Source organism: Eublepharis macularius, chromosome 18 (genome assembly GCF_028583425.1).
Source record: "Eublepharis macularius isolate TG4126 chromosome 18, MPM_Emac_v1.0, whole genome shotgun sequence".
Classification (NCBI taxonomy): Eukaryota; Metazoa; Chordata; class Lepidosauria; order Squamata; family Eublepharidae; genus Eublepharis; species Eublepharis macularius.
In genome coordinates this window covers 31,138,170-31,165,378 of record NC_072807.1, presented here as the reverse complement: position 1 = coordinate 31,165,378, position 27,209 = coordinate 31,138,170, and the positions used below count along the sequence as shown (strand labels likewise).

The following is a 27,209-nucleotide window of genomic DNA, read 5'->3' as shown; positions in this document are numbered from 1 at the left end:
TAGAAAGAGACCGACGGGGTGTGCTCAGGCAAGGAGCTTCCTTCTTGCTTCCGAGCAGCTGTGGGGGGGGGGGGGGCGGTTAGCAATTACATACAGGGAGCTATCCAGAACCACCCAGAATCAGCGCTGTAATCCCCTCCAATCCCTAGGGCTAAAATGGATTGGGAAGGCCAAGACGAACCGCTCAGATGCAGGCTGTTTTCTCACGCAAGGCTTAAAGTGTTTCTGCTCCAACTGGTAGGCAAAAGCGACAGGGCAGACTGTTTCATTTACACAACAGACAACAAGTATCTACTTAGAAAACAGAACTGAGCTATTGGTTGAGCAAATAGACAGTCTGCATACGTTGCTTTTGCTAACCAGCTGGAGCGGAACCGCTTAAAACCATACACCTGAAGTTTGCATCTTCCACCTATTTTCTCTCAAGTTGTGAACATCACACCAAACCACAATTAATACAAACTGATGAAGTGATTGCAGAATGGGAGTGATATGCATGCTCTAGCTCCTGAAAGTAAACGAGCTGCGGCATTTTGCACCAGCTGGAGTCTCTAAGTTGACTTTGAGGGGAGACCTAGATAGAGTACATTACAGTAGTCTAGTCTCCATGTTACTGTGGCATGAATCCACGCTGCTCTAAGTTGGGAAAAGGCCTTTTTTTGCTGCTGCATTTACTTGCTTGTCCCTAGGCTTTTTACTGAGTCAGCCAGGGTCAACTGAACCCCATCGAATGTTGGAAGCACAACATCCTTCAAAATCTCTGCTTTTCCAACCATCATTACTTCCATCTTGTCTAGGTTCAATTTCAATTCGTTTTCAACTATTTGAAGACAGCTGTCAAGCAGCAACTCAGTACCTCTACAGCCTCCCCAGGAGCTTGGGATAGCAAGATATAGAGCTGAGTATCGTCTGCATACTGATAAGTATGCAACTCCATAGCTGAGAATAATTTCTCCTGAAGAGGTTGAATAACATGGGGGATAAGATTGCCCCACAAGATACTTCCCACACTGAGGATAGCTGGTCTCCAATAGCAATCCTTTGAATCCGTCCCATGAGGAATGATTTAAACCTGTCCAAGGCACATCCTGATACCTACTTCTGCCTCCAAATGCCTTAGCAGGATGGCATGGTATATTGTACTCAAGGTTGCAGATAGATCCAGGAGGAGCAACAATGATGTATGGCTTTTGTCTACATTCTGGTGTAGATCATCAACTAGAGCCATTAGAGCCATCTCTGTCCCATAGCCTGGCCTAAAACCAGACTAAAAAGGGTCCAGAGAACAAGAGTTGTCCAATAAGGATTGGAATTGGTCAGCTTACATCTCTCTCTCAAGCACTTTGCCCAGAAAGGTCAGAATAGAGACTGGGCAATAATTGCCTACATCAACACTTTAACCCCTGTATCCCATCCCATGTGGTTATCTATTAAGAAACTGCGGTTGTTCTATACACCATCTCAAAGATACTTAATGAAGGTAACAGCAAACTTTTCTCCAGGAATTTCCCAACCCGGAGTTGGCAACCCTACTCATCTTCCAAATCTCCATGAGAAGCTATAAGTCAGCTGGGGCCAAACTAACTACACAAAAGATCCACGATGGAAACTCCCCGAGTCTTTAACTACTAAGAACACAAGGCGAGCCCTGCTAGATCAGACCGGTGGGCCATCTAGTTTACCATCCTCCATGTTCAGAGACAGTAAACCTCAGAATACCAGTTTCAGGAGGCACCATCAGTGCACCTTGGTCTCTATGCCCTGTTGTGGTGTGTGAGCAAAGTGCCGTCAAGTCGCAACCCCAGCAAGGGGCTTTCAAGGCAAGTGAGAAGCAGAAGTGGTTTGCCATTGGTTTCCTCTGCAGTCTTCCTTCACAGTCTCCCGTCCAAGTACTGACCCTGCTCAGCTATACTATACTACCTTCCCTCCCCTATGCCGTTGTTGACCCACCAGAATAACTGGTCGGCCTCTGTATGGGACAGGATGCTGGACTAGATGGACGACCAGTCTGATCCAGCATGGGTGTTCTTTTGTTCTTATCCTGTTTCACATGCGGTTTGCAAGTTGCCCCGGAAGGCCAAGAAATGGAGCATGGGGTCAAGGCTTTCCCCTGATGTTGTCTCCCGGCAGAGGTTTCCTACCTTTGAATATGAAAGCCCCTTTTACTCACCATGGTTAGCAACCGTTGATGTACCAGTCCTCCGGGAATCTAACTCCCTTTTAAAGACACTTACGCTTTTTGCCTTCACGACCTCCACTAACAGTGAATTCTACAATTTATCTACTCATTTCCTTTTGCTTGCTCTGTAGCTATTAAAAATACCCATGAACGAGGTCCTAATTGGGACTAGACCTCATGGGTCGGGGGTAGAGTGTTAGCCCTTCTTGACAACACCTTTTCTCTTATAGAAATAATTTCTTGAGGCTGCTACCAGTTCCCAGCTTTTTTCTGCCCTACAGGGGATAACAAGAGTTTTGCCCTATGCTGAGGTCCTGATATGCATATTACTTTTTTAATGCCTTGGGCACAATGTATGTAAGCTACAGACAAGCAGCTTCCTAGCCAGAATTTGCTTCTCCTTTCCTGCACTCTCTCAAGCCACAAAGTTTCCAGCTCCGGACCCTGACCTCAAAGCATTTTTCTCAATGGGCTCTTGTAGATGACCCTGTGCCACATTTATAGATGATGACAGAAAGGAAAGTTATAGAAAGATAAAAGTCTGGATTCCTGGCAAGGTGAGCCAAGGGGTGGCAATTATTGCCCCTGGTTGCACAACATTATGAGAAACAATTCCCCGCTTGCAATTTTAAAGCTCTCTTTCCCCTTGGCAACATTCTGCACTTGAACTCGTGAGGAAAGTAAACATGAAGTGAAGGCTTTGCATGCGCTCTTCGAGGTCTGAGCAGCTTTTCCGTTTGTATACCTTGGGTGGCTCCTACCTCAGCTCTGCAAAGAAGGATTTGCCCTGGGGCTGCAACCTCTGCTCTTACAGGGCTGGATTGTCAACAAGGAAATCCCTTGATGGCATTTCGCCATCGCCTTGCATCAGAAGAACTCTGCTTTCTCCCCTCCACACCCCTTCCAGCACGACCCCCCAGTACTCATCCCCAGAAGTCATGGCTTGGGATTGCATGTTTTGTTTCTGGAACTACATAATCCAAAAACTGAAGAGTGTGAACAGGTGCAGCAGGCTTTTCCCTTACCAATGAAACAGGCACAACCTCCACTCATGCATCTGAATGAAAAGGGCTTCCCACAATGGGCTTTCTTGTAACCCTAAACTCCAGCACCTCCAATTCTGGAAAATAAACACTGCCTGCACTACACAACCACCTTTCCCCATACAGAGATTGCTGTTCTTTCCTAAAGCCCCAGTTTCTCTCATTTGAAATATTTTTCATCCACCACTTGCCTAAGAATTTAAGCTTCCGTGACGGCCAGCCAGCATACACATGCATGACAAGAGTTGGGGTGGACTTACACACGGCGCGACTGTTACACTGCTTATGGGTCCACCCTGGGCCTCTCCAGCACTCCTGTGCAGGACTTTCCCTCTTGAAACTTAGATTTCAATGTTCATACTTCCAAATCCAAGACAAAACACTTCTAAACACTTCCAAAATCCTATGGTGACACACCTCAATAGAGTGCATTTCCTGGGCTGCCAGCTCCAAGTTGGGCAATTCCTGGAGATCTGGGGGGATGAAACCTGGAGAAACCTGGAGAAAGTGGGGTTTGGGGAGGGAAAGGACCTTGGCACAGCATAAGTCCATAGTGTCTACCCTCCAAAGTAGTTATTTTCTCCAGGTGAACTGATCTCTGTGGCTTGGAAACCAGTTGTAATTCCGGGAGACCTCCAGCCACTACCTGGAGGTTTGGCAAAAACAGCAGGGAGAAGCCCGGACAGTAGTAGCTAGAAACAACAAGTCCGGGAATAAACCATTAGCCAACAATTATATTGTATAATTTTCCTTTTTAAATAAGTGCAAAGTGCAAAAGTGCAGAAAGTGACTTAATAAATATACAATTCAATAAATACAATCAAAATCCTTTTCCTATGTCCAAGTCATTATGGTAAATACCAATATCCAGCGAAACTGTGATAAACGCCACAATGGGCTCAGTCGTAAATGTCCAGACGGTCACAAAGCTAAAGGAAAGGGTGACTCCAGTCCAAGTTGCAGGAACATCCAAAATGTGCCGACGGGATTATGCGAGCATATTATACAATTCCCGTTTCGTATGTATCACACTTCTTCTGGGCACAATTAAAACTGGACTGTAACAAAAATACATCTGTATTTTATAAATATATAAAAATATATAAAAATATATATACATAAATATATAAAAAATATAAAACCCCTATTACAAATATCATTATTTCATACATATATACACCTTATACTCACAGGTCACCATTTTACTAATTGCTCTAAAGTGACTGCCGTCAATATTCCTTTTTATCTCAATCCATAGCGAGCATATATCAAATGACATGGACAAGAAACATACAAGAAAAGGGCTTTCTTACATGCCCAGGGTAATGTATTTAAGAAAGCCCTTTTCTTGTATGTTTCTTGTCCATGTCATTTGATATTGTATATTTATTAAGTCACTTTCTGCACTTTTGCACTTTGCAGTTATTTAAAAAGGAAAATTATACAATATAATTGTTGGCTAATGGTTTATTCCCGGACTTGTTGTTTCTAACTACCCGGAGGTTGGCAACCATATTTGTATCTGTCAAAGGGAGTTGTTACTCTTGCATGCTTACACCTTGGAAATCTTGTGGGCCTTTAAGGTATGACTGGACTCAACTCCTGCTCTTCTACTGCAGACCAAGAGGGCTACCCACCTGAAACTCTCCTCAGCAGAGACATCCCTCCTCTTCTCCCTGCACTTTTCTACACTGTAGTAGTTTCAGGTGAGTATACCTGTTGATCTGCAGTAGAAGAGCATGGTTTGGGCCCAGCAGCACTTTAAAGACCAGCTAGAGTATAAGATTTCAAGAGTCAAGCTCCCTTCATTAGATACAAGGAGTGGAAAAAGTTAAGGAGTCTTTATAATCCAGGCAGAGAGAGGGAGGAATATTGCGAATTAGAGTGTCCGGAAGCTAGCTATAATACATGTCGTAATTAGCTTGATAGATCCAGGGCGTGAAGTGCAGAAAATTAGCATCTGTAGTGAGAGAAAAATCCACTGTCCCATTCAACCGGCGGGGGGGGGGGGGGGCGGTGTCCATTGTTCCAAATTTGTAAATAAACTCAGTTTCAGCAATCTTGCATTGTAATTTTCTTTTGAAGTTTCTCTGTTTGAGAACTGCTACTCTTAGGTCAACGATGGTTAAATCGGGACATTGGATTTTTCTTCGCAGCAGAAATATGGAATTCCCTAGATTTATAAAAAGTGGTACATGCATTTTATATTATTTAAACACTAGCTCAAGCACATTTGGATTTTTCAGCAGCCATAAATAGTCGTTTAATGAGTCCTCTTCTTTGTAAAGAGATAATCTAATTATACTGCTGGAGTTTCCAACAGTGTGCTAAGAATAGGGGTGCCAATTACTAGCAGAACTCCTGTGTGTTAATAGTAGTGTTATACATAGGAATCCAGCTGGTGAAGCTTCTCCTATCACTGCATCTTCAAATTAGGGAAGCTGCACCTGTTGTACTGCAAGCTGCTATATAGTTGCCAAAGGCACAGAAGAATCACCCTTGTCCCCAGCAATTAAGAATAAACAATACGATGAGGGTCTAGATTTAGAATTCTAAAACAGGCAGCACAAACTTTCTTCTGTATGATTTGCACACGCACAAGATTTCCAGTTTTGTTGTTATGTATATGAAAAGACATTTCCAAACTTGAATCATGTAAAAGATACATATGCTTAGACGTATATCTAGATCTTGTGTACACAGTACATAATCTTAATTGAAATTGCTATAAGACAACATGAATGAGTTGTAGATATCTGAAATCTAATTATTTGTGATTTTAAGGGAAGGTTTGGCATGTATATTTATTGTACTTTATTGATTTTGTCTACAATATTACAAGTGCTTTATATGTAATTATATTTATATGACTGTAAATCCATTTTATGGTTTTATATTTGAGTACACGACTTTTAGTCATACTGAGGTTAGCCCAATCCTGTTAGATCTCAGAAGCTAAGCAGGGTCAGTCCCGGTTAGTACTTGAATGGGAAGTCTACAGTCACAACGCAAAGGCAGGCCATAGCAAACCACCTCTGTTCATCTCTTGTTTTGATGCCATAAATGGTCTGCGACTTGACAGTACTTTACACACACACACACACACACACAACTGTAAAGCTATTTTATGGCATTACATTTTAGTATCTTAGTTTCAGTCGTGTGATAGCAGTTTGCTAACACGGAAATAAATTTGAAGATTCAACCAAGGGAAAATCAAGAATTCAAACAAGGAAATCTTGATTGAAGGGGAAAGTCCTGAGTTAACCCTAGTCTCATGGATCATACAGATAGTCCAGATTTCTAAGAACTAGTGAAATTTGAGCAGCGCTCACCCACCTGTAGCTAGAGATCAAATTATTGATGCTGGTAGAGCTGACCCCCACAAATAGTTCTAAATTTTGACAGTCTTCATCAACTCCAATGCAACCATGAGCTATATCAAAGGCTCCTGAAACCCAACATATCCAGTAATGCTATCTGCAAACTGTGTGGGCAATCACTCAGGACAGGAAGAAGTGCAGGCTGAACCATGACAAGAGACTGGCCGCATTCAAGCACCATGAAAAACTTGGCCACAAATGGGCACCAGGACAGCTCTCTTGCTCCCTCCCACCCACCTCAACTCTCTTTATGCACGCAGAGCACAATTAAAAGGTTTCCGAACTCGGAAGCCTTCACCTTTCTCCAATTTGCCATGGAGACCAAATTCAGGCAGCTGGGCAAAGTGGAGTTTGTTTTCTCCCCTGCTCCCAAACCTGGATTTAGCTCTGCTGGACAGCATTCTCCATATATCAGCCGTACATTACATACAGAGCATTTGATCATATGATCATTTTTGGTAATGGGTTTATTTAACAAGTCAGGGCTCTGAACTCAGGGAAGTAGGGCCTGGTTTGGTGGTTCCCCGTCCCATCCAGCCCTGACCTGTTTATTTGAAATATTTTTGCCCTTTTCTAATTTTAAACCCAAACAAGGGAAAATGCCATTAAATACTAGTGCCAATATTACCTCGTCATTGTATTCTTGGCCTATTTACTTTAAATAGCTCAAGTAGCAAATATTTGTTCAACAAGGTGTCATGGATGAGCACAAATCACAACAGAAGCTGTCATTCTCTCATGTGTGGATAGATTCGGATAACCATTTTTCCCTCATGCCATGCGCTAGCCAAGAGGCAGGAATTACACAGAGCTGTCTGAACAAGTAGAGCCCACACCGGAGCTTTTTTTTGTGACCATTAGCCAACAAGACAAAAGTAATGACTACTGAAGAATTACACAATTTTAAAATTGACAATGAGGAAATTGAAATTGTTCAAGATTTTCTATTTCTTGGTTCAATCACCAACCAAAAGGGAAACTGCACCCAAGAAGTCAGAAGAAGATTGAGATTTGGAAGAGCAGCTGTGAGGCAACTAGCAAAGATCCTTAAAGATAATGTCTCTCTGGGGATCATGATCAAGATAATTCAAACTCTGGTATTCCCTATTAGTATATATGGATGTGAAAGTTGGACAGTGAAGAAAGCTGACAGGAAGAAAATTGATTTGTTTGAAATGTGGTGCTGAAGCAGAGTTTTGTGGATACCATGGATGGCCAAAAAGACAAATAAGTGGGTTCTAGATTAAATCCAACCTGAATTCTCCCTAAAATGACAAAACCAAGGCCGCATCATAAGAAGACTCTCTGGGAAAGTCAATAATGCTAGGAAAAGTGGAAAGCTGTAGGAAAAGAAGACCCAAAACGAGATAACTTGACTCAGTAAAATAAGCCACATCCTCCAGTTTGCAAGATTGGGACAAGTCTGTAAATGATAGGATGTTATGGAGGGCTTTCATTCACAGGGCTGCCATAGGTCAGAAACGACTTGACGGCAGATAGCAGATACACAGCCAGCTAGAATGGCACACATTATCCAGGGCATTATGGCTATGGAGTCTATAACCACCCTATGCCCACTTGCTTTCTATTTATTTTATTCTTTATTTTGCAAAATGTATACAGTCTCTCTGCTCTCATAAGGCAGCTAACCCCTGACCTGGATGACCCAGGCTAGCCTGATCTTGCCAAACCTCAGAATCTAAATACATTTAGCCCTGCTTAATACTTGGGCAGGAGACCACCAAGGAAGTCCAGGGGTGCTACGCAGAGGCAGGCAATGGCAAACCACCTCTGAACATCTCTTGTCTTGCCTTGAAAACCCTACAGGGTCACTATAATTCCCCTGCAACTTGACAGCACTTTCCACCAACAAGGTAGCTATCATTTTCTATGACTTGGGAGCTGAAAAAGCAAATCGGCCACCAATGGGGAAAGAACAGAATGTTCTGCATTCACACTGGCCAAATTTATCTTTGATCTGTATTAAGGAAGAAAGCCACCCATGCTTACAGTCATCATATACCAAAGCAGCTCAGCTATACTTCTTGCTCTCAGCAACAGATCAGGCAGTGGTACGAGGGACAGATGTTGGGGAGGAAGCCCAGAGCCCCGACACAAAGGCTCTGTATACAGGTTCCCAAAGCAGGTGGAAGATTCAGAACTGAAGAATGCATTACTATCAAAAGGGGGGTGGGGCTCATTCCATTAGATCAATAAGTCCAGAATCCGAAACCACTTAACCTCAGTGCTGGCAGCTAGAAACATTCAAGAAATGGTATTCGGCAGCACTATAAAATGGCTGCCATGGATGGGGGGATCTTTTAAAATAGTTTAGCCTAGAGGAAATATGGATGACTTCAGTTTTTCACACCGTACTGAACATGCCAGAGTTTACTAACGCATATCCAATCAAAATGGATCATAATGGGAGGTCTCAGCTTCCATCTGCATGTTTTTGTCAGGAGCAAGGAGGCCAACAGAGGAATCCAGCTGAAACCAATACAGGGGAGTCCATAAGTGGGTGTACAGTGGATTTTATTTGGTGTGTGAATGAATGGCTTATGAGTACTGTGAGTGCTAGGAAGAGGACTTGCATTTCTCTGGCTGGGTGTCAGCAGGTAGGAGGCAAACTTTCCTCCTTAATTCTCACCCCAAATAGAGTGACCACTTTATTGACAGAGATCTGTGTGGCAGCCTCTAAAACGAACCAACCAACCTTTGAGAAGAGCACTGCAGATATTCTTTCAAGTTGCAGCCACCAAACCAAGTTGTGCACAATGGAGGACACCAACCTTCATGGCATCTTCCTAACCACAAAACTTTATTTCCAAACCAGCACAATAAAGCCTTCCTTTACTCCAGCTGTCCTGGGGAAATATATCACAGGCTGCAACAAAAACACAAATCTACAAAATAAATCAAGGCAGGCAGGCGATGAAATCAAAATGAAATTGTGAAAAACACCTGTACTGTTGCATTGAGAGAGAACGCCAGAGGATCTGTTGCTCTGTGAATGTTTGCAAAGCAAAAGAAAGTATGACTTTTCTCCTCCTTCATGGCATTCATGATTGACCACTGACTGGAGGCAAATTTATGATTAATTATCAATGAGCCACTGGTCACTCAATTGGTACCTGTTTAAAGAGAAACTATAGATTTGAGGCAGGGAAAAACACTTCAGAAGAAAGGAGGCAGTTGAGACATGACACACAACGCAGCGCAAGCAGAACAAGGCGTCATTATAGTAAGAGAAATCACAAAAAGGGTCTAGTGGAAGATGTGAGCCCAACATGTTCTATGCAACGTGCCTTGCATAGAACAGAAAATGCAGCTGAATGAAAACAACTGTTATGAAAACTGCTGCCCACATTTACTTTCTAGTTAACAAAAGGAGAGCGATTTGGATGCAAAAAAGAATTTATTTGATGCAAGTATTTTCTTTCCATGTTACCCTGAGTTTTAAAACAAAAATTACATCTCTTAAGAGTATTTGCGGCAGCTAAGCCATGCAGGACTTAGCTCTTTCTATCAGACCTTGCTGGCATGAACTCCATTTCCTTTCAACAGCTCAATTTACAAGTAGCTTGAGCCAGGACAGTATAGCCTCACTCTTCTAATATTCATTAGTGACAACGAGTGGTTGAAGGTCGTGAGGTACTCCAAGAGATAAACACATCAATGATGGAATTGCAAGAGCTTGCTGACCCAGAGTTATGTAGACAGGAGTAATTTATGAATACGTCATCCTATGGAAAGTAGTTATAATCATGCAAAGCCTTCTTTTGGAGGTGAAATTTTTTGTACTCTTGAAATGTAATGCATGTCGCTGCCATCATAGTTATGCCCCCCCCCCCTCAAACATACACACCACTCTTCACATTTTAGGCATTTCTTTTACATATCAAGACCAGGGTACAGGAACAGTAAAAAAAACGAAGGTATCAGGACACCATATAGCCACATGGGGTACAATGCACATTCACAAGACTTTGGCCTAGTTCCCGACACCATAGTTTGGCAGTACACGAATGAGAGTCAGGCCTGCATGATAATCCTCTCCCGCCATTTCTGCCAACCTTGCTCCTCTTTCATGCTGAAATTTCACTTGCTTTTAAGGCATACTGAAGGTTGCAGTTACATCAGAACCAGAGAAATGTAGGGCTTGCCTTCTGAACCAGAAACGGAAATAATGATGCAGCAGCAAAGTTATGGTTTGCCACCAAACATGACAGAAGGGGGATACATGAGGCATGAGGGGTGCATGGAAGGGACACACTAGCCTGAAGCTTGTTCACATAACACCACATACAACATTGGTCATTAGATCTCATCCAGCCCTTTCACGGGGGAGGTTGGTTTCATGCTCAGTCCCTACAGGGAAGTGTTTTCTGCACAGAAAATGCACATTGCATGCACTGCATTAACAGGGGGGGGCATGAATTATCTGAGGCACAGAATCTGGGGGCATCTAACAGCAAAAGTGACCACAAGGCATAGCCTTTACTCCTTCAAACTGCAGTTACGTAATTTAGTACCCCGCATTGTTTTAGAAAATGCACCTCCTTGTATGTACAAAACTAACAACATGGCTCGTCAAGAAACTGCTTCCCTAATGTTAATGCATTTCAATGGGCTTAGACTGGAGTCACTCTGCTTACGATTTCACTGATGAACTAGTACAGCTCAGCAAATGCTGAACCATGTGATTCTTCCAATGTATTTCAGCTCTACATCAATCATTGTCAAGCGCCTTCTACTGATTTTATGGCTCAGCTGATTTCAACATCTGTTCTAGTCTAAAGAGTTTAAGAATTTTTATTTATTGCTTCCTATGTAATTTTACATATTTCTGCAATTTTAAGGCAGGGGAAAACCCTTAAACAGTAAGTGCTTGCCTTCAGTGTACTCCGCCCTTATAACATGAGAGAGGGAACGGAGTGCAGCGTTCTTGATTTTTCAAGGATTCTGGTCACTGGGATCACACTTCAGCATGATTTTTATCCCTATGCACTTTCTGGTTGTCTCAAAAGCTTCCAGAGCTTTTTCCAAAGGAAAACGATGAGTCACCAATGGCTGGACATTCACTTTCTTAGACGCAAGCATGGCGATCGCCATGGGCCACCTGTCAAGAAAATCGAAATAAAGATTTGCAGAAGTCCCATCTTTGGAAGAGCCTGTAAGCATGGAGACACAGGAGGACTGCAATGGTCAACAGAATAAAACTGTATAATTTTTATTACTGTTGTTGATTGTTTACAAGCTGCCTTTCTCATGGAGATTAAAGGCAGATTACATACTACAAGTGAATGAAATATAATCAATAGTTAGGCCATTCACAGAGCAAAACTACAATATGATCAATAGTTATGACGTTCAATGAAAACAGATATACATTTGAAAACTAGCATAAAGCCAAACACAGAGACGAAACCTTTCTGAATTAAAGTGTAAGTAATTAACATGACATCTTTAGCAACATCAAACTACCTAGTAGGAGCGTATCTACATCACCATTGGAACGTGAAATACCATTACATCACTTCCTACACTATCAATTTATTTTCTTCAAGTTTAGTCATTTTGAACCATAGCTTTTAAAACTGCATTGATATATTAAGAATGGTTTGATTTAATTTAAAATTAAAAGGGTATCCCAGAGGAAGTGGGATGCACAAAAAGTAGTACGTTTCCCAGAAAAAAGATATTTAAAGAGTTCTTAGAGGACAGTTGTTAGAGCAGTCCGAGAGTCAGCTTTTCAAATCAATTCAAGCTTTGCTAAAATAAATAAACTTCAGTGGGTTGTACTGATGAAATCTGACCCTATAAGTTAAAGAGGCAACCATACAGAGTGCTGGGGCGTGGAGATCCCACTGCTGACTGTCAGCAGTTTGGGGTCAAAGGAGGAGGCGACACCCAACCAGATGACTGGGTGGTGCAAAACCTGGCCATGGGAAACCTTTCAGGATACTATAATTGCCCAAGAGCATGGAGTCAATAATTTCCCTTCACATAGAGATTCTGAAATAGAAATAGCAAAAAAGGGTAGCTCTGTTTCTGTCGTATTGCAAGAAACAAATCTGTACCACTGACTCTGCACACACACATTCAGTTAAGTGCTGCTTTAAGATTCTCCAAAGGAACTTCCTCATGTGTATTTTGGGGAAAAAATGCAAGCCTTCCATTTTTCTTCCTCGTGCATAACTTAACAGGACACTGTCTGCCCATCAGGATCCTGGCAATTACTCACGTGTTGCAGTATCGAAATATCCCTTTGATGTCCACCTCCCGTGCAGCTGCGCTCACAAGGGGCACAGTGACCATTTCGGGGCCCATCCCGATCAATACCAGAGTCCCTCCAGAACGGGTTGCCTGCAGAGGTAATGAAAAAGACAACTCGATAAGGAGTAATGCAAGAGGCATCTATGCTGCCTAGGCCTCCAGAAGAAGACAAATATTAACATAAAGATACCAGAGAGCTTTTACTGAAGAAAACAAACTCATGAAGAGAGATAGCAGCGTGAGCCATAGGCAGACCAAATGAATGACCACCATGTCAATCCTAGGTGTATGTGAAGGTCTTTGTGGAAGGTGAGACCCAGTTTAGGCTCAGCAGGGGGTGCTGTTCCCCCCCCCCCTGCCCACGATCCTCCAAATGCTGAGCTCTCAGGGGCCAGGAATCTGCTTCATTCTTTTCTGGCTTAATGTTAACTACTGATAAATAGGGTGTGGTACAGAGATAGGACCAGGGAGACCCAAGTTCCAATCCCTACAGAGTGACAGGCCCACAGTGACCCAGTGTCGGCTTAATCTGTTTCACAGGGCTGCCGTGGGAATAAAACAGGGAGGGGAGAGGCACATACAGCACCCTGAGCATCTCGGAGGAAAGGCAGGATAAAACTGTGATAGATAATGGCAGGCAACAGGCTGTCATGGGTTGTAAAAGAAATAACACAAGAAGGAGCTCAGCACACATCTGCAGCCTCTCTTTTGAACAGGAGCACATATCCTCTGTCCCATCAGTCTCACAAAATTAAAAGAAATGCACAAATCTCAGGAGGGGGATTTTCTCTCATTTCTGTCAAGAGCAATCATCTTTCCAGAGAGATTCAAGATCAGCCTAGATGGACCCAAGAGTTGAGAGACACTCACGTATAGCGCAGCCTGGATGGAGGTTTGAGCCCCGCTGCACTCCATGGTTATCTCTGGCATACAACCAAGCGCATTTTTCACCCTCTCTGCCAGCTCCCGAGGGCTTTCGTTCTTAACTTCAACAGTGAAATCAGCCCCAAGTTCCTTAGCCTTTTCCAGGCGTAAAGCAGATAAATCTGTGACAGAGAGATACAAGTGTCTAACAGGGAAGAAACAGAGTGGAACAGAAGAGGTAATGCATCCAGCGCTCTGTGCAAACATCTTTCACACAAAGGTGTGGGGAAAAGGTGCCACAACCCCACCATTCCCATCTTAAATACTACTTTCTCATCTCACGTACTAAGTTTGACAGTGATAAATCCCAAGTCTGGTCTGTACTACTGACTGCTGATGAGGCTCACATGACTAAATGTTCCTCCATATCCATAACAGCTTCTACATAGGAAACTACACTTTTTAAAGCAACAAGTTCTAGCCTAGTCCTCACATTTTATGCACCTGAAGAAGCAGGTTCAGACCCACATGAGCTACAAGTGCCACAACTCTTTGTTAAGTTTTGACAAAGATTCTGATTCGGCGAGCTTCCCAACTCTCTAATCCAAAGGACAAGAGCCAAAGGTATGTGGTCTCCCAAGAAGCATGACTAAGGATTTATCCTGGCATTGTCACAAAACTAGTAACAAAGAACAACCTACTGAGAAATGAAAATCATTATCAGATACACAGCTTGGAAGTTATTCCTCTGAGGGGAAATTTCTCATGCATAGCCAGAATGGGCCATAAACATGCCTAATTTCAGTGATTTGCATGCATGGAAACACTTGGGAGTACCCCCAATGTTTGTTCCTCAATCTCTTCTCCCTTTTCCAAAGGAACAAGGAACAAAATTCAGCAATTAATAAGGTTATACTTTCTCTATGCAGCTTCTCACGTGGCCCAACAATACTCGTACTTAGTCCCAAATAAACTTGCAGAACGGAAGTGCAAGTAATCAGATACAAGAGACTAAAGAACAGAAAGTCCACCTTACCACTGATCACCACTTGCGCAGCTCCCATGACTTTAGCAACAAGCAGAGTCACAAGTCCAATCGGTCCTAAAAGAAAAGTGGGGGGGGGGAGAAACACTTTAGAAGGCAATCTGTGGTATACAAAGAGGCAGGACACCCAAAAATGAAGGGGAAAGGGGATGGAGGTTAGCTCATCGAGGGAGGATTCTGCTGCCATGGCAACCGTAGGATCACTTGGGAACAAAGCTGACTATGATCTGGGAGGCAAACCCAAGCATCACACTATGCAGGTACGGGCCATAAAGCAGTTACCTAGCCCGACATACTTTTTTATCAGGCCTCTTGCAGGCTTTATACTAAACAGCCTTTCCATCATGAGCAGCTACTGTTTCAATTAAACAGTTTGGAGTTGCACATCACGAGGCTTACTGCCAATATGCGTCTCTGTGCCCTTCTATCCACGTTAGGACCTTAGCAGTGGCGTGGAGTGTGGTTGCAGAGATCCACGTGAGAAGCATTACATGTAGGATAGGAATCACTTGTCCCAAGAAAGCCATTTACAAAGTCATCTCCAGGGCAAGGAGTTGGGCCTCAACCATTTGCGATGACAGCCAGACATCTGGCTTGGGAAAAGACAAAGCCATACAAAGGAATTTCTTCATACCAGCACCACAAATGAAGACTTTGCTTCCAAGGGTCACCCCAGCCCTTCTGCAGGCGTGGATTCCCACTGACAGGGGCTCAATTAGGGCACCTTCCTCAAAGGTGACATTATCTGGAAGCCTGCAGCAAGGAAAGAGAACACAGACTGAAGTCAATACATCGGCATGACGGTAATTCTTAGGAACAGCTACACCCCCATTCATAATATCATCACTTCTTCAACCACTGGACAGCAAACAATTCCAGACTAATTCCCACCACCACCACTGTGGGACTACAAGGTGCAAACAGAAATGTAGATCTGAGTAGCACCTTTTGTTCATTACAGTCCTGGAAGGTTTCTCTCAGACCATCTCTCCAATTCTCATTATGTCTTTTGAATGAACAGCTCTCAAGTTAAATCAGAAACATCCTCAGTCAGGTACATGCCTCATCATGGAACATCTTCTTCCCCCACCTCACTTCCATGCAGATCTGGTCAAAATTCCAGCCTCTGCAACTGACATGTGGCCCCACCTTTACACTTCATTTAACAGACTGGGATTCATTAAACTCAAAACCAGACAAGTTGTCAACTTGTTGAAATGTAGCCACTATATGTCTAAGAGAGCCAGGAAGATTTCAATGTGAACTTTAAAAAAAATGCAACTTGCTTGCTACCTGTTTTATTAAACATTAGCCATTGTAATCTACACATCAGCCCGATGATCTAACTAAGCTTTCTTTTATGCGGGGGTGGGGGGGGAGGGCAGGCTTTCAACATTAGATAATGCTGGATATCTCTGAGTAAGTAGTTGAGAAAACCACCAGGCAATGATCCCCAGTCCTGTCATTCATTCCCTGCAATTAGAGGTTTAGTGAAATCTTGAGAATGGGGATGACTCTCATACCCAGCTGCCTAATCCCTTCTAAGTCCATGTCCACGGTTGCTCTTCAGAAACATCTACCACAGTAAAATCCACAAGCTAACTGCGTGCAATGATAAAATTACTTCCTTGGCTCCAAACTGGTCTGCTGCTCCTGTGCCCTTCAGGCACCTTTGTCTGACATTGAACAGTCCTAGGATTTTAAGGGGGTCAAACCCTTAAGAGTTGTGGCACCTTAAAGACGGACACATTTATTGGAGCATAAACTCCTGTGGACTAGCGATCACATCATCGGATGCAGACATGAAGGTAGCAGGCCACCGCTTTAGGTGATTCTCTGACCAATACAACTGCAAGGGTTTTTTAAAATCACTTCAACAGTTTCAAATTTACAGTGCAATCCTAAGCAAATCAGTCGGCTCAGACTGAAGTAAACTCTGCTTAGGATTGGACTGTCAATGAGGATAAGAAAAATGGGGAGAAACTCTTTTATAAACCTGCAGAAAATGAGCATAGAAACATGGGGAACTGAAACTCACGTTGCCCTATTTCAATCATTGGTAAGCAAGTTAAAAGGTAATTTAGGATTGCACCAGAACATAGCAAGATTTGGTACAAAATATTAATGTGTAAAGGTCTACAATCGGAAAGGTACTATCACATATTAGTTCTTGGAAGACTGGGTAAACATTTTTATAAGGTACTTGAACCACAGTCACAAGTTTGTTAGCACTTGTTAGTCACAGCCAATCAATATAGATTTACATTGATAGATATTTATATTAGCTTATGAACAAGATTTTCTATCAACTGCATTTAATTTAATACTGGCAGGAATGACATCTCAGAGAAGGACTGTATATTTCCCTGTTATGTGCTTATTCTTTTTTGTTGTATGTGCATGTTTCTACTATATTTGTATATCTTGCTACATATGTAATTTCTATTTAAAAAATTAAAGTTTAAAAATGTAAGTTATTGTTTCCCAGCCAATTTGTCAACCCTGCTGCAATCCTATATTGCACAGATTTATGACAGTAATAGTTGCTGTCCTAATTGCTCCAAAACAACCCAGAGGATAAATTCAGCCTGGCTATCTCCTCTACACACAACAGATGCTTGCAACTCACTTGTAGCAAAAATTGGCACTGTGTGTGTAATAACGGCACAGGTTCCCGTCATCAGGGGGAGTTGCGCAGAAGAAGATGGTCGGAGACAGGTTATACCGCCCTGTTTTGCAGAATTCATCTGTTTCTCGGGGAACTCCGGGCTCTATTGCCACTCTGTCACCTGGGTGGGGGATGGGAATCATGGTAGCAGAAAGATCAAAGATTGGGCAAGCAGTCATGAAAAAAGCATTCTGGTCTGATTCCAAGGAAGATACGCATTTGGAAAGCCAACACCTGAAGCATGCTCACAATGTGCACCCACGAACTTGGAGCAAACAGATCTTAGGGGAATACAACTCATAGTCAAACTACAGGTGAATTTAAGAGCTCCATGATCAGAACTCCACACACATTACTGGGCCCTAAAATGCAGCCAGAGGGTACTGATTTTTTTATATATACCTGCCTGAAAAGGCAGGTATACATATCATGTCTTTTTTTAAAACCAGAGCTTAAAGGACCATGGGGGCTGAAGAGATGCATTTCTGATTGAAGAAAGTGCAAGGTTGGGAGGAAAGGAGTTTAAAATGCCCTTCCCCAGTCCCATGTCTGTGATCCATAACAGAGTCACCTGAGGCTGCTTTTTTTAGGGCCAAACATTATGTCAGTAATCCTAAATACCGACTGACAAGATGCGTCGTTGGACCCTTGGTATGTTAACACACCTCTTGGAACTGGAAAGTGAGCTCCAGCTCATTTTCAGGAAAAGAACTTCAAGAACAGTCAAGTCAGGATCAATGAACAGATTTCTGAAGCAGGGGCTTCTTGGGGGAGATTTCTGTCACTTCAGGCACAGGGCAAAGCACATTGCGCACTAAACACATCCTAGAAATCTGCCCGTCAACCACTAAAAGTAGGAATGCCTGTGATCTTCGGGTGCCTCTCCCAGGTCTCTTTCCTGGAAAGTTCACATTCTTAGTAGGCTGCTGCCCTGGAGGCGAGGAACAACCTGAGTCTAGGTGCCCCTGTGATGCTGGTAGCCCCACATGGCCCACTCAGCTCAAACCTGGACTGCAGCAACCATGACAACATGTGCAGGCTCACCTGTCACAGGCGCCCCTTAGCTGAAAAGCAGTTTTAGTGCCCCAGTCCACTCCTGGCCTCCACTCACCTTTCTTCAGTGTGGTTACAGACGAGCCCACTTGGACGACAGTCCCCGAAGCCTCATGGCCCAACACCATTGGGTTATTCACCACAAAGTCCCCAATCCGCCCGTGCTGCCAGTAGTGAACATCAGACCCGCAGATTCCTACTGAATGCATCTTCAAAAGCACCTCTGGCAGAAAACAGGTCAGGAAGCATTATTCTCCTCATGGCAAAACCTATTACCATTCATGGTAACTGTCAGGAAAATATTTATTAAACACATTTAAATATGCCACATTCTCTGCTGTTTCCAACATAATTAAAAAGAAAAAACATAACAAGGTCCAATAACAAATTTATATGACTAGCAAGACAATACAATGATATGATAATAAGTAGCATCACTAAAATATCTAAAGAAACCAGAGTAAGAAAGGCCCACAGCATTAGAGGTTTAAAAATACAAAATAACAATAGTAAAGCCAATACAAGAGGCAGATTTAAAATGGGGGAGAGGAAAATTCAACAAAGAACAGTGTGGTGGATGGGCAGAATAGTACCTTTCCTTGGTGATGAAAGGCTGCAGGGAGGGGTGCAATTTCAACAGTGTGCCACTCCAGAAATGACCCTGTCTTTGGCCACCAAGCTGGCCTCAAAAAAGGGAGGCACATGAAATAGGGCCTCCTTTATGGGCAGATCCACATGAGAACGAATGGTTCTTTAAGTACTATCTATGGCTTTTAGAATACTTAGGGCTCAAGGTCTAAAGCAACCCAAAAGCACGGGACTCTAATCTGGAAAACCGAGTTTTTCCCCACTCCTCCTCCTGAAGCCAGCTGGGTGATCTTGAGCTAGTCACAGCTCTCTGGAGCTCTCTCAGCCCCACCCACCTCAGAGGGTGTTTGTTGTGGGGATAATAACAACATACTTTGTAAACCGCTCTGAGTGGGCATTAAGTTGTCCTGAAGGGCTGTATATAAATCAAATGTTGTTGCTGTTGTTATAAAACTGAATTTGCAGTCAGAGTAGTTCTTATAAAACAGTTTCTATCTGTTTTGGTTAGATACTCTTCCTAAAATGTATACCTATCAACAATCTCACTGTCGCATTTTGTAACAGCTGAAGCTTCTGAACTATCTTTAAAGTAACTAGGCAGTAATCGAACCTGGATGCAGTCTGAGAACATAACAGCAGCATTGCTGGATGAAACCAATGGTTCATCTAGTCAGGCATCCTTTTTCAACCATGGAAAACCAAATGCCCTGGAAGGCCTAAAAAGTGGACACAGAGGTCAAAGCCTCCACTTGCTGCTGCTCTCCAGCAACTGGGATTCAGTGAATAATTGCTTCCGAACATGGAGGTTCTATTTAATCACTGCAGTTAATAGCCTTTGATGGACTTACCCTCCATGAGTCTGTAAGCCCAGTGCTGTTTTTCAGCTGGAACGCAGTGGAACGGAGTTCCGGCGCCTCTTGAAAATGGTCATATGGCTGGTGGCCCCGCCCCAGATCTCCAGACAGAGGGGAGTTTAGATTGCCCTCTGTGCCCAGCTGGGTGCGGAGGGCAATTTAAACTCCCCTCTGTCTGGAGATCAGGGGGCGGGGCCACCAGCCATGTGACCATTTTTGCTGAGGGCAATTTAAACTTTAAAAAACTCCCCCCTTGTTCCAGCTGACCCAAAGTGGTGTCATTGTGCAGGCCTGAGAGCGAGCACGCACGCACTTTGCACGCGTGCATGTGGTACCGGGGCACCATCTCCCACCAGGAGTTGCCCCCTGTGCTGGCAACCCACTGAGTTCCACCACCTCTTTTCCCAGAAAAAAGCCGTGTAAGCTCCTTCTGAAGACAGATAAACTAACGGCCCTGATGACATCCTATGACAATGACTGCCACAAGCTAATTATATGTAGAGTCAAATACTTTCTTTTGTCTGCCCTCAATCCAACTGCCCATCAATTTCAATAGGTGCCTGCCAGCTTTAATATGGGGGGGGGGGATTCTCTCTACCCACTTTCTTTATCCCATGCACAATATTATAAACCTCTGCACTAAAAATCCCCCAATACTACAGCATTTTCTCAGTGGGAAGACACACTAACTTCATTTGCCCCTTTCTGCAACTTTTCCAGCAATTCAACAGTGGAAACAGCTGCCTAGGGATGTGGTGGATCCCCCCTCATTGGCAATCTTCAGGGAGTGGATGAATGAACACTTATCAGAGAAGCTTTAGGCTGTTCCTGCATTGGGCAGGGGGTTGGATTAGATGGTCTGTAAGACCCCTTCCAACTCTATGATTCTATGATCTCCTTTCCAAGACACAGACACCAGAAGCATATGTGGCGTTCGAAATACAGCCGCACCACAAATCTATACAAGGGCATCAACCAGGGCTTTTTTTCTGGGAAAAGAGGTGGTGGAACTCAGAGGTGGAATGCAAGACCACACAATGACGTCACTTTGGGTCAGCTGGAACAAGGGGGGAGTTTTTTAAAGTTTAAATTGCCCTTGGAGAAAATGGTCACATGGCCAGTGGCCTCGCCCCCTGACCTCCAGACAGAGGGGAGTTTAGATTGTCTGGGGATCAGGGGGCAGGGCCACCGGCCATGTGACCATTTTTAAGAGGAGCCAGAACTCTGTTCCACCGCGTTCCCACTGAAAAAAAAGACCTGGCATCAACAATAATGCCACTTCAATCTCAACCCTTTCTTAACAATCCCTAGACACAGAATTGGCCTTTTCCCACAGTTGTTGCACACTGAGTGGGCATTTTCATCGCAGTACACCCTGATGCAAGATCTCTTTCCTGGATAGCCATGGCCAGGCCAGGCCTCTCAAGAAAAGGTAGCAGCAACCATTTGTAGGCACAGATCTCGTTGTACTCACAAGCCTGAAACTTGAGGAAGACGGACGCATACAACCTAATCCAAAAGAAACTCAGTCCCTGGCAGGGAAGTTTTGTTAAGCAAGGCTGATCTTTATGTACTTAGTTTCCTAATATTTAATGAGAGAGGTCTGTAATATTGACATTTTGTTTTCCTTTGCTAGAAGACTGCCAGAACATTTCAGAGATAGTATATCAAAATTGCCAGAACATTTCAGAGATAATATATCAAAATTAAACATATCTGAAGCCTGATTGGAAGACTTAGCTAAACGGTACCTAGATTCTTAGCCTTCTGGCTCAGGATATGGTGAGTCCTGGAAGACTATCTGCCAAGTTACACCAGCAACTAAGCTTACGTGTTCGCTAACCAAGTTTACCTGTTCGCTATCTTTGTACTCACAGTCAGAGTTACCATATTTCTCAGGGCAAGCTCTATCTTTTTTTTTAAACTTGTGGTTAGAGTTACCACATTCTGGAGGAAAAATCTAGTTTCTTGCAAAATTACTGAGTTGTGGACCTCCCCTCTACAACGGCAGAGCTTTGATCAAGGCAAGAAGGAAGATGACTAAGGGAAATAGGGAGAACAGTTTTATCCCATGCAAGAGCAACACTTGGACATAGGCCTCTAATGATTGCCCGGCTGCCAAAATCACCAGTACACTGCAAACCCTCATGGGTTCATTGCTTTGTTCTCTGTTCCCTTTTAGTAATCCAGTTAGCTGCATTTTTCACTGTATGAATTCTACTGTTCTTTGCAACACCCCTACCACCTTCTGATTGGGACATAAGGGCCCAGGGATCTCCCTTCCTACTTGTATCTGATGAAGGGAACTTTGACTGTTGTAAGCTTAGTCCCTGGAAATCTTGTCAGTTTTTAAGGTGCTGCTTGATTCAAATCTTGCCCTTCAGCAAGATAGACAGAAAATAAATGAAGTAAATAAATGAGTAAGAGAGCGACCTTTGTATGAGTATAGTATTTGCTAGGCAACAAACTAGCTTTTTCATTCTCCTTGGTCACTTTCCATCTTAAAACAGGAAGAACTTGCTCTCTCTTCTTGGACATAGGGCAATGCAATTTGTAACCCTTTTACTTCTATTGATTACCTTGCCTCGCCTGCTCTCTTGCAGCTAAGCCCACTCCTGTTGACTTCAGATGCTTATCACGTCTGGTGTCCTCTCTGCAGATACACTGGCTTTTGAACTTCATCACATATAAAGTATACAAATAATTATGAACTACCCTTGGCCCATCATAAACTGCTACTGTCGTCCCGTCCCCCCAACCTGCATCCCCCCATTTGTAAAACGCATATATAACTCACTGGTCATTCTGTCATGAGACATGATACAAATGTTACCACAGTCAGAAAAATCTCTATAGTTAACTATTTGTGTGAATGGTCTACTTGTATAAAAAGTACAATGTCCAAAGTGAGGGAAGATTGCAGTGACTACCTTCGGTGCCTACAAACTCCACAAGATATGGTTTAACGAGTTGTGGATAAGGGTTGCTATTCCTGGCTTGGCAAATACCTTGAGATTTGGGGGTGGGATGGCCCGGGAGGGCGGAGTTTGGGAAGGGTAGGGAACTCAGCAAAGATGTAATTCTACAGAGTCCATGCTACGAAGCTGCCGTTTCCTACAGGGGAACTGATCTCTGTAGTCTGGACATAAGTTATAAATCCAGAAGAATTCTATGCCTCACTTGGAGGCTGGCAGTCCAATCATGGAGGTAGCAACTGTGACATTGTTGAGAGGATAAAACGGAGGAGAGGAGAATTATGTGAGTCACTTTGGGTTCTCGCTGTGGAGAACAGCAGGGTGTAAGTCCACTTTTTTTAAAAAAAACCAGCAGAACAACAGCTAATCCATACAAACCTACCATTGGGACCAGGCTCAGGTACTGGTCGGTTTTCCTGTAAGGAAACAGAAGGGACAAAATTTAGCTTGTATGGAAGCAGACATTTGGATTGCTTTGTGTTTCTAGCAGAAGGATTCTGTTTGTTACTTCATGCTCCCAGAAAGCCAGGGGTGCAACCTGACACTAGCACCATTTTAAATCTGTATGCCTGCTCAACATCTGGCACAGGATATTTACAGGACAGAGTCTTAAGATCATAACCTGAGACAACTGCTCACTTCTCCCTCCCAGCCCGATGAAGCGATCTGGTGAACTCAAAATCTTACACACTGTTTTGTGTCATTTTACTAGATTCTCATAAAAAGGTATTACATAGATTTTATTCTTGTTTGGGGGATTTTGCTTTAGACCAGCACAGCTACACACAACTTCTTTTTAATCCATGGTATTATATGAGAAACTGATTCAGACAACATGCTCCGGTAAACATTTTGCAAGGGTCAAAGGTGCCAGGTATATACTGAAGGAATATTGTTCAGAAGATGATAACTGCATAAGGATTTTTTAAAAAAAAGAGATCTATGACCCACTCACACAAAAGAGATCACCTGTTAAATCCAATTCAGTGAGATGGATTAATTACATACGATTACTTAAACCCTTACAGGGGGGGGGGAAGTGGTAAAAATATGGCACATTTTTGGACACAGCTGTGCCAGCCTGATCCTAACCATATTTACTCAAAAGTAAATGCCACCAAATTCACTTGAAATTTTTTAAATAAAAAGCATGTTTAGAATTTCAGCCTAACTGTGCCATGCTATGCAACATTACAGCCTTCTATGTCCCTTGAAGTCAATGGGTTTAAAGGTGGTATAATTGTCTAGGGTGGCACTGTATATCTTACTAAGACTTTGCTCTCTGGTGCCCAAGTGCCTCCTAATAATCTGAAATATAACTTTTTAAAATTCTTCTATGCAGGAAAATAAATAATACCAATCTACAGGAATAAATCCTTATATTAGAAAAAAGCTCCTCACTGAAACTTAGAGGAAGGGCAAAATTCATAACGTGAATAAAAAAAGGTCTGTTGTCTTCAGAGCGATCCTTTGAATCCCATTTCCATGACGCTAAAAGCAAACAATACCTTTAGCATATCCAGTGAAATGACTCATTCTGACCTCTGTCCTAACCACAATTTACTTTTGAATTCTCTCTAAACAATTTCCAAATTCAAAAACTTCACAAAAAGCACGCTCCCTTTAGCAGGTGAAAATCTACCCCACAGATACTGAAAAGCAAGGTGCCCCATTGCAGGTTAAAAAGCAGATTTCAAAAGCTGGGGGGAGGGGGGTTATTGGTTATAAAGAGCTTGTAGGCAGTTATTTAATTTTTTAAAAATAAAAAACTCTTTTAGGGTTCATCTGGACTGGGAATTATCTGGAGATTTGGGGGTGCAGCCTCGGGAGAGGAGGATTTGAGGAGAAGGGGGACCTTTTTAGGGCATTGTACCCCACTGAGGTCCCCCCCCCCCTAAACTTCCCCTAAATCTCCAGGAATTTCCCAACCCAGAGGTGGCAACCCTAACAAGCAAGGTGATCTTTTCCCCTCACAGACGCCCCACCGAGTCCCAACAAGCCGCTTTCGGTTTGCCTGAGGGCCTCCCCCCAAAGGCCTGCCTTCCCCTCAGGGCCCCCCAACCGCCCCTTCTGAGGCGAGCCTGTCGGGAGGCGCCGTACCAAGCGCAGGTCGCCGGCCTTGTGCACCACCACCGACAGGTTCATCTGCTCGGCCGCCGCCATTCCAAGCGCCGCCGTCGCCTCAGAGAGAGCCGCCCCGGCAGTCAGGCCCCGCCGCCGCTCTCTCGCCGCCCTCAGCCTCGGCGGGGAACTTTAGCCCCGAGGGCCGTTCTCAACCCCCTGCGCAGGGTCTCAAGTCCACCACGCACCCATTCCCGGCCGCCTGCCCGTTGGGTTTCATAGAGGGGGAGAGGCCTGGGTTCAAATCCCGCCAAATTTCAGGCCGGTCTCTAGACCCCTGTTCAGCGAACCCACGGGTTTCTATTTATTTCGGTGGTTTATAGACGGCCGCCTTTTCCACGGAGACTCCGGGCGGATTACATAATGTTAAATCAATAGGATTTGAGTCCTGTGGCACGGTAGGGACCAACAAGATTTTTTAAAAATAGCTTTTTATTGGTTTTCTCATATAGGAATAGGGGGAGGACAGGGGGAGAGATTTGAAAACAAGATTTTAAGGAGGATTTGAGTCTAGTGGCACCTTAGAGACCAACCAGATTTTAAGGAGGATTTGGATACAGAGGTACCTAGAGACCAACAGGATTTTCAGGAGGATTTGAATCCGGTTTCACTTTACAGACCTGTAAGATTTCCAGGATTTGGGTCTAGTGGCATCTTAGAGTCCAACAAGATTTTCAGGAGGATTTTAGTCTAGTGGCACCTTAGAGACCAACAGGATTTTCAGGAGGATTGAGTCCAGTTCCACCTTAGAGATCAACAAGATTTTCACCCTCAGGAGGATTTGAGTCCAGTAGTACCTTAGAGACCAACAATATTTTAAGGGGGATTTGGGTACAGTAGCACCTTAGAGACCAGGAGGATTTGAGTCCAGTTCCACCTTAGAAACCACTAAGATTTCCAGGATTTGGGGCCAGTAGCACTTCAGAGTCCAACAAGATTTTCAGGAGGATTTGAGTCCAATAGCAACTTAGAGACCAACAAGATTTTCAGGGTGTAAGCTTTGGAGAATCAAAGGTCCCTTTTTCAGATACCCGAAAAAGCGGGCTCAGAGCAGAGTACAACAAATAGTCAAAGTGAAGGGACAAAGCTTGTGTGTGTGAACCAGGCTTAGGACTGGCCCTTCTCAATGTTAGCTGCTGGTTTTGCACTTTTCTGCCTGCCTTGGACTATACTACCTCTTTCTGGCCCTTTTTTTAGTTACCATGTTTGAACTGTTTCAATCACCTTTGGTCTGAACTTTTAGATCCCAACCCTGATGGACTCTGGTGATAACTTTAGCATATTATACCTGAGTTTTTGCGTCGCTTGTAACTGGAAGTATTCCCATCAGCCATTGAAGCAAAATTGAACTTTAGGTGACAATGCACAAGCTTACTCAACTGATATGATTGTGCAGACACTCCACCTGGAAAAAGAATGCCAGAGTGGTTTGCCTCCCATTGATATTGTGCATTGAGTCCTTGTCAACTGGTCCATACATATACCTGTATCCTGCGGTCAACTAGGATTGTCTCCCCAGCTCTCCATTCAATTTTTGGTATTGAATAATGGCTGAACTTTACCCTCCTTCTCTCCATTTACATGGTGGTCAGCTGATGCATAATTCACAATCTGATGTGTTCTCTTCAGCCCTATAAACAATAGTGGACAGATAAGATAGGGGAAATCTTGATAACGTATAAAGGTAACTCAGTAGGTACAACTGTCCAGAAACCCCACCCAGAAAAAGAATGCCATGCTGGTTAGGTTCACTTTTGTTTTATACTGTATGTCATCCTTGCCAACTGATTAATAAAGCCAAATATTTAGTCTGAGTTGGCTAGTATTGCCTCACCAGATCCTTATTCAATTTCTGGTACAGAGTGGTTGTTCTAACCTAGCTACCTTTTATATGACATGGACTGTTTGCTTTGTTGGGCACATTCAGGTACAGGTTCCTGTATTTTCTCCCCCTGAATGTAAAAGTTCAGTGGTAATGACAGAGAAATTTCTTTGACCCAACCAGGGTTCTTGGGAAGGGGTCCAAATGAAGAAGCAGAATGATATCGAAGATGTGTCTTTATTAGCAATGATGCATCATTGGTTAACTAAACCCAACAGGATCAGATTTAAAATAATGGCTGCAATATTCCTCTAGGCACACCAAAATATATAACC

The 27,209-nt window shown here is 43.4% G+C and overlaps 1 protein-coding gene across 1 annotated transcript; it reads right to left on the bottom strand.

Annotated features, from left to right (window-relative positions):
- Positions 1-10,004: 10,004 nt before the first annotated feature.
- On the bottom strand, positions 10,005-25,171 carry SORD (sorbitol dehydrogenase). The gene is made up of 9 exons (XM_055002990.1): positions 25,032-25,171; positions 23,314-23,347; positions 18,573-18,737; positions 17,423-17,582; positions 15,428-15,546; positions 14,785-14,850; positions 13,755-13,930; positions 12,853-12,974; positions 10,005-11,727 (listed from the first exon to the last, which is right to left on the bottom strand). Exons 1-9 carry the CDS (start codon positions 25,092-25,094, stop codon positions 11,562-11,564), a joined length of 1,071 nt encoding a protein of 356 aa, XP_054858965.1. The 5' UTR covers positions 25,095-25,171; the 3' UTR covers positions 10,005-11,561.
- Between the last annotated feature and the right edge of the window lie 2,038 nt (positions 25,172-27,209).

Bases quoted from the DNA above. Each gene is read 5' to 3' on its own strand.
- SORD (XM_055002990.1), bottom strand. From the start codon at position 25,094: ATGGCGGCGGCCGAGCAGATGAACCTGTCGGTGGTGGTGCACAAGGCC. The intron at 23,348-25,031 runs GTACGGCGCCTC...GTTTCCTTACAG, and splicing joins AGGCCGGCGACCTGCGCTTG to GAAAACCGACCAGTACCTGA. The intron at 14,851-15,427 runs GTATGAAGAAAT...CTTTTCTTTTAG, and splicing joins AGTCTTCATTTGTGGTGCTG to GACCGATTGGACTTGTGACT.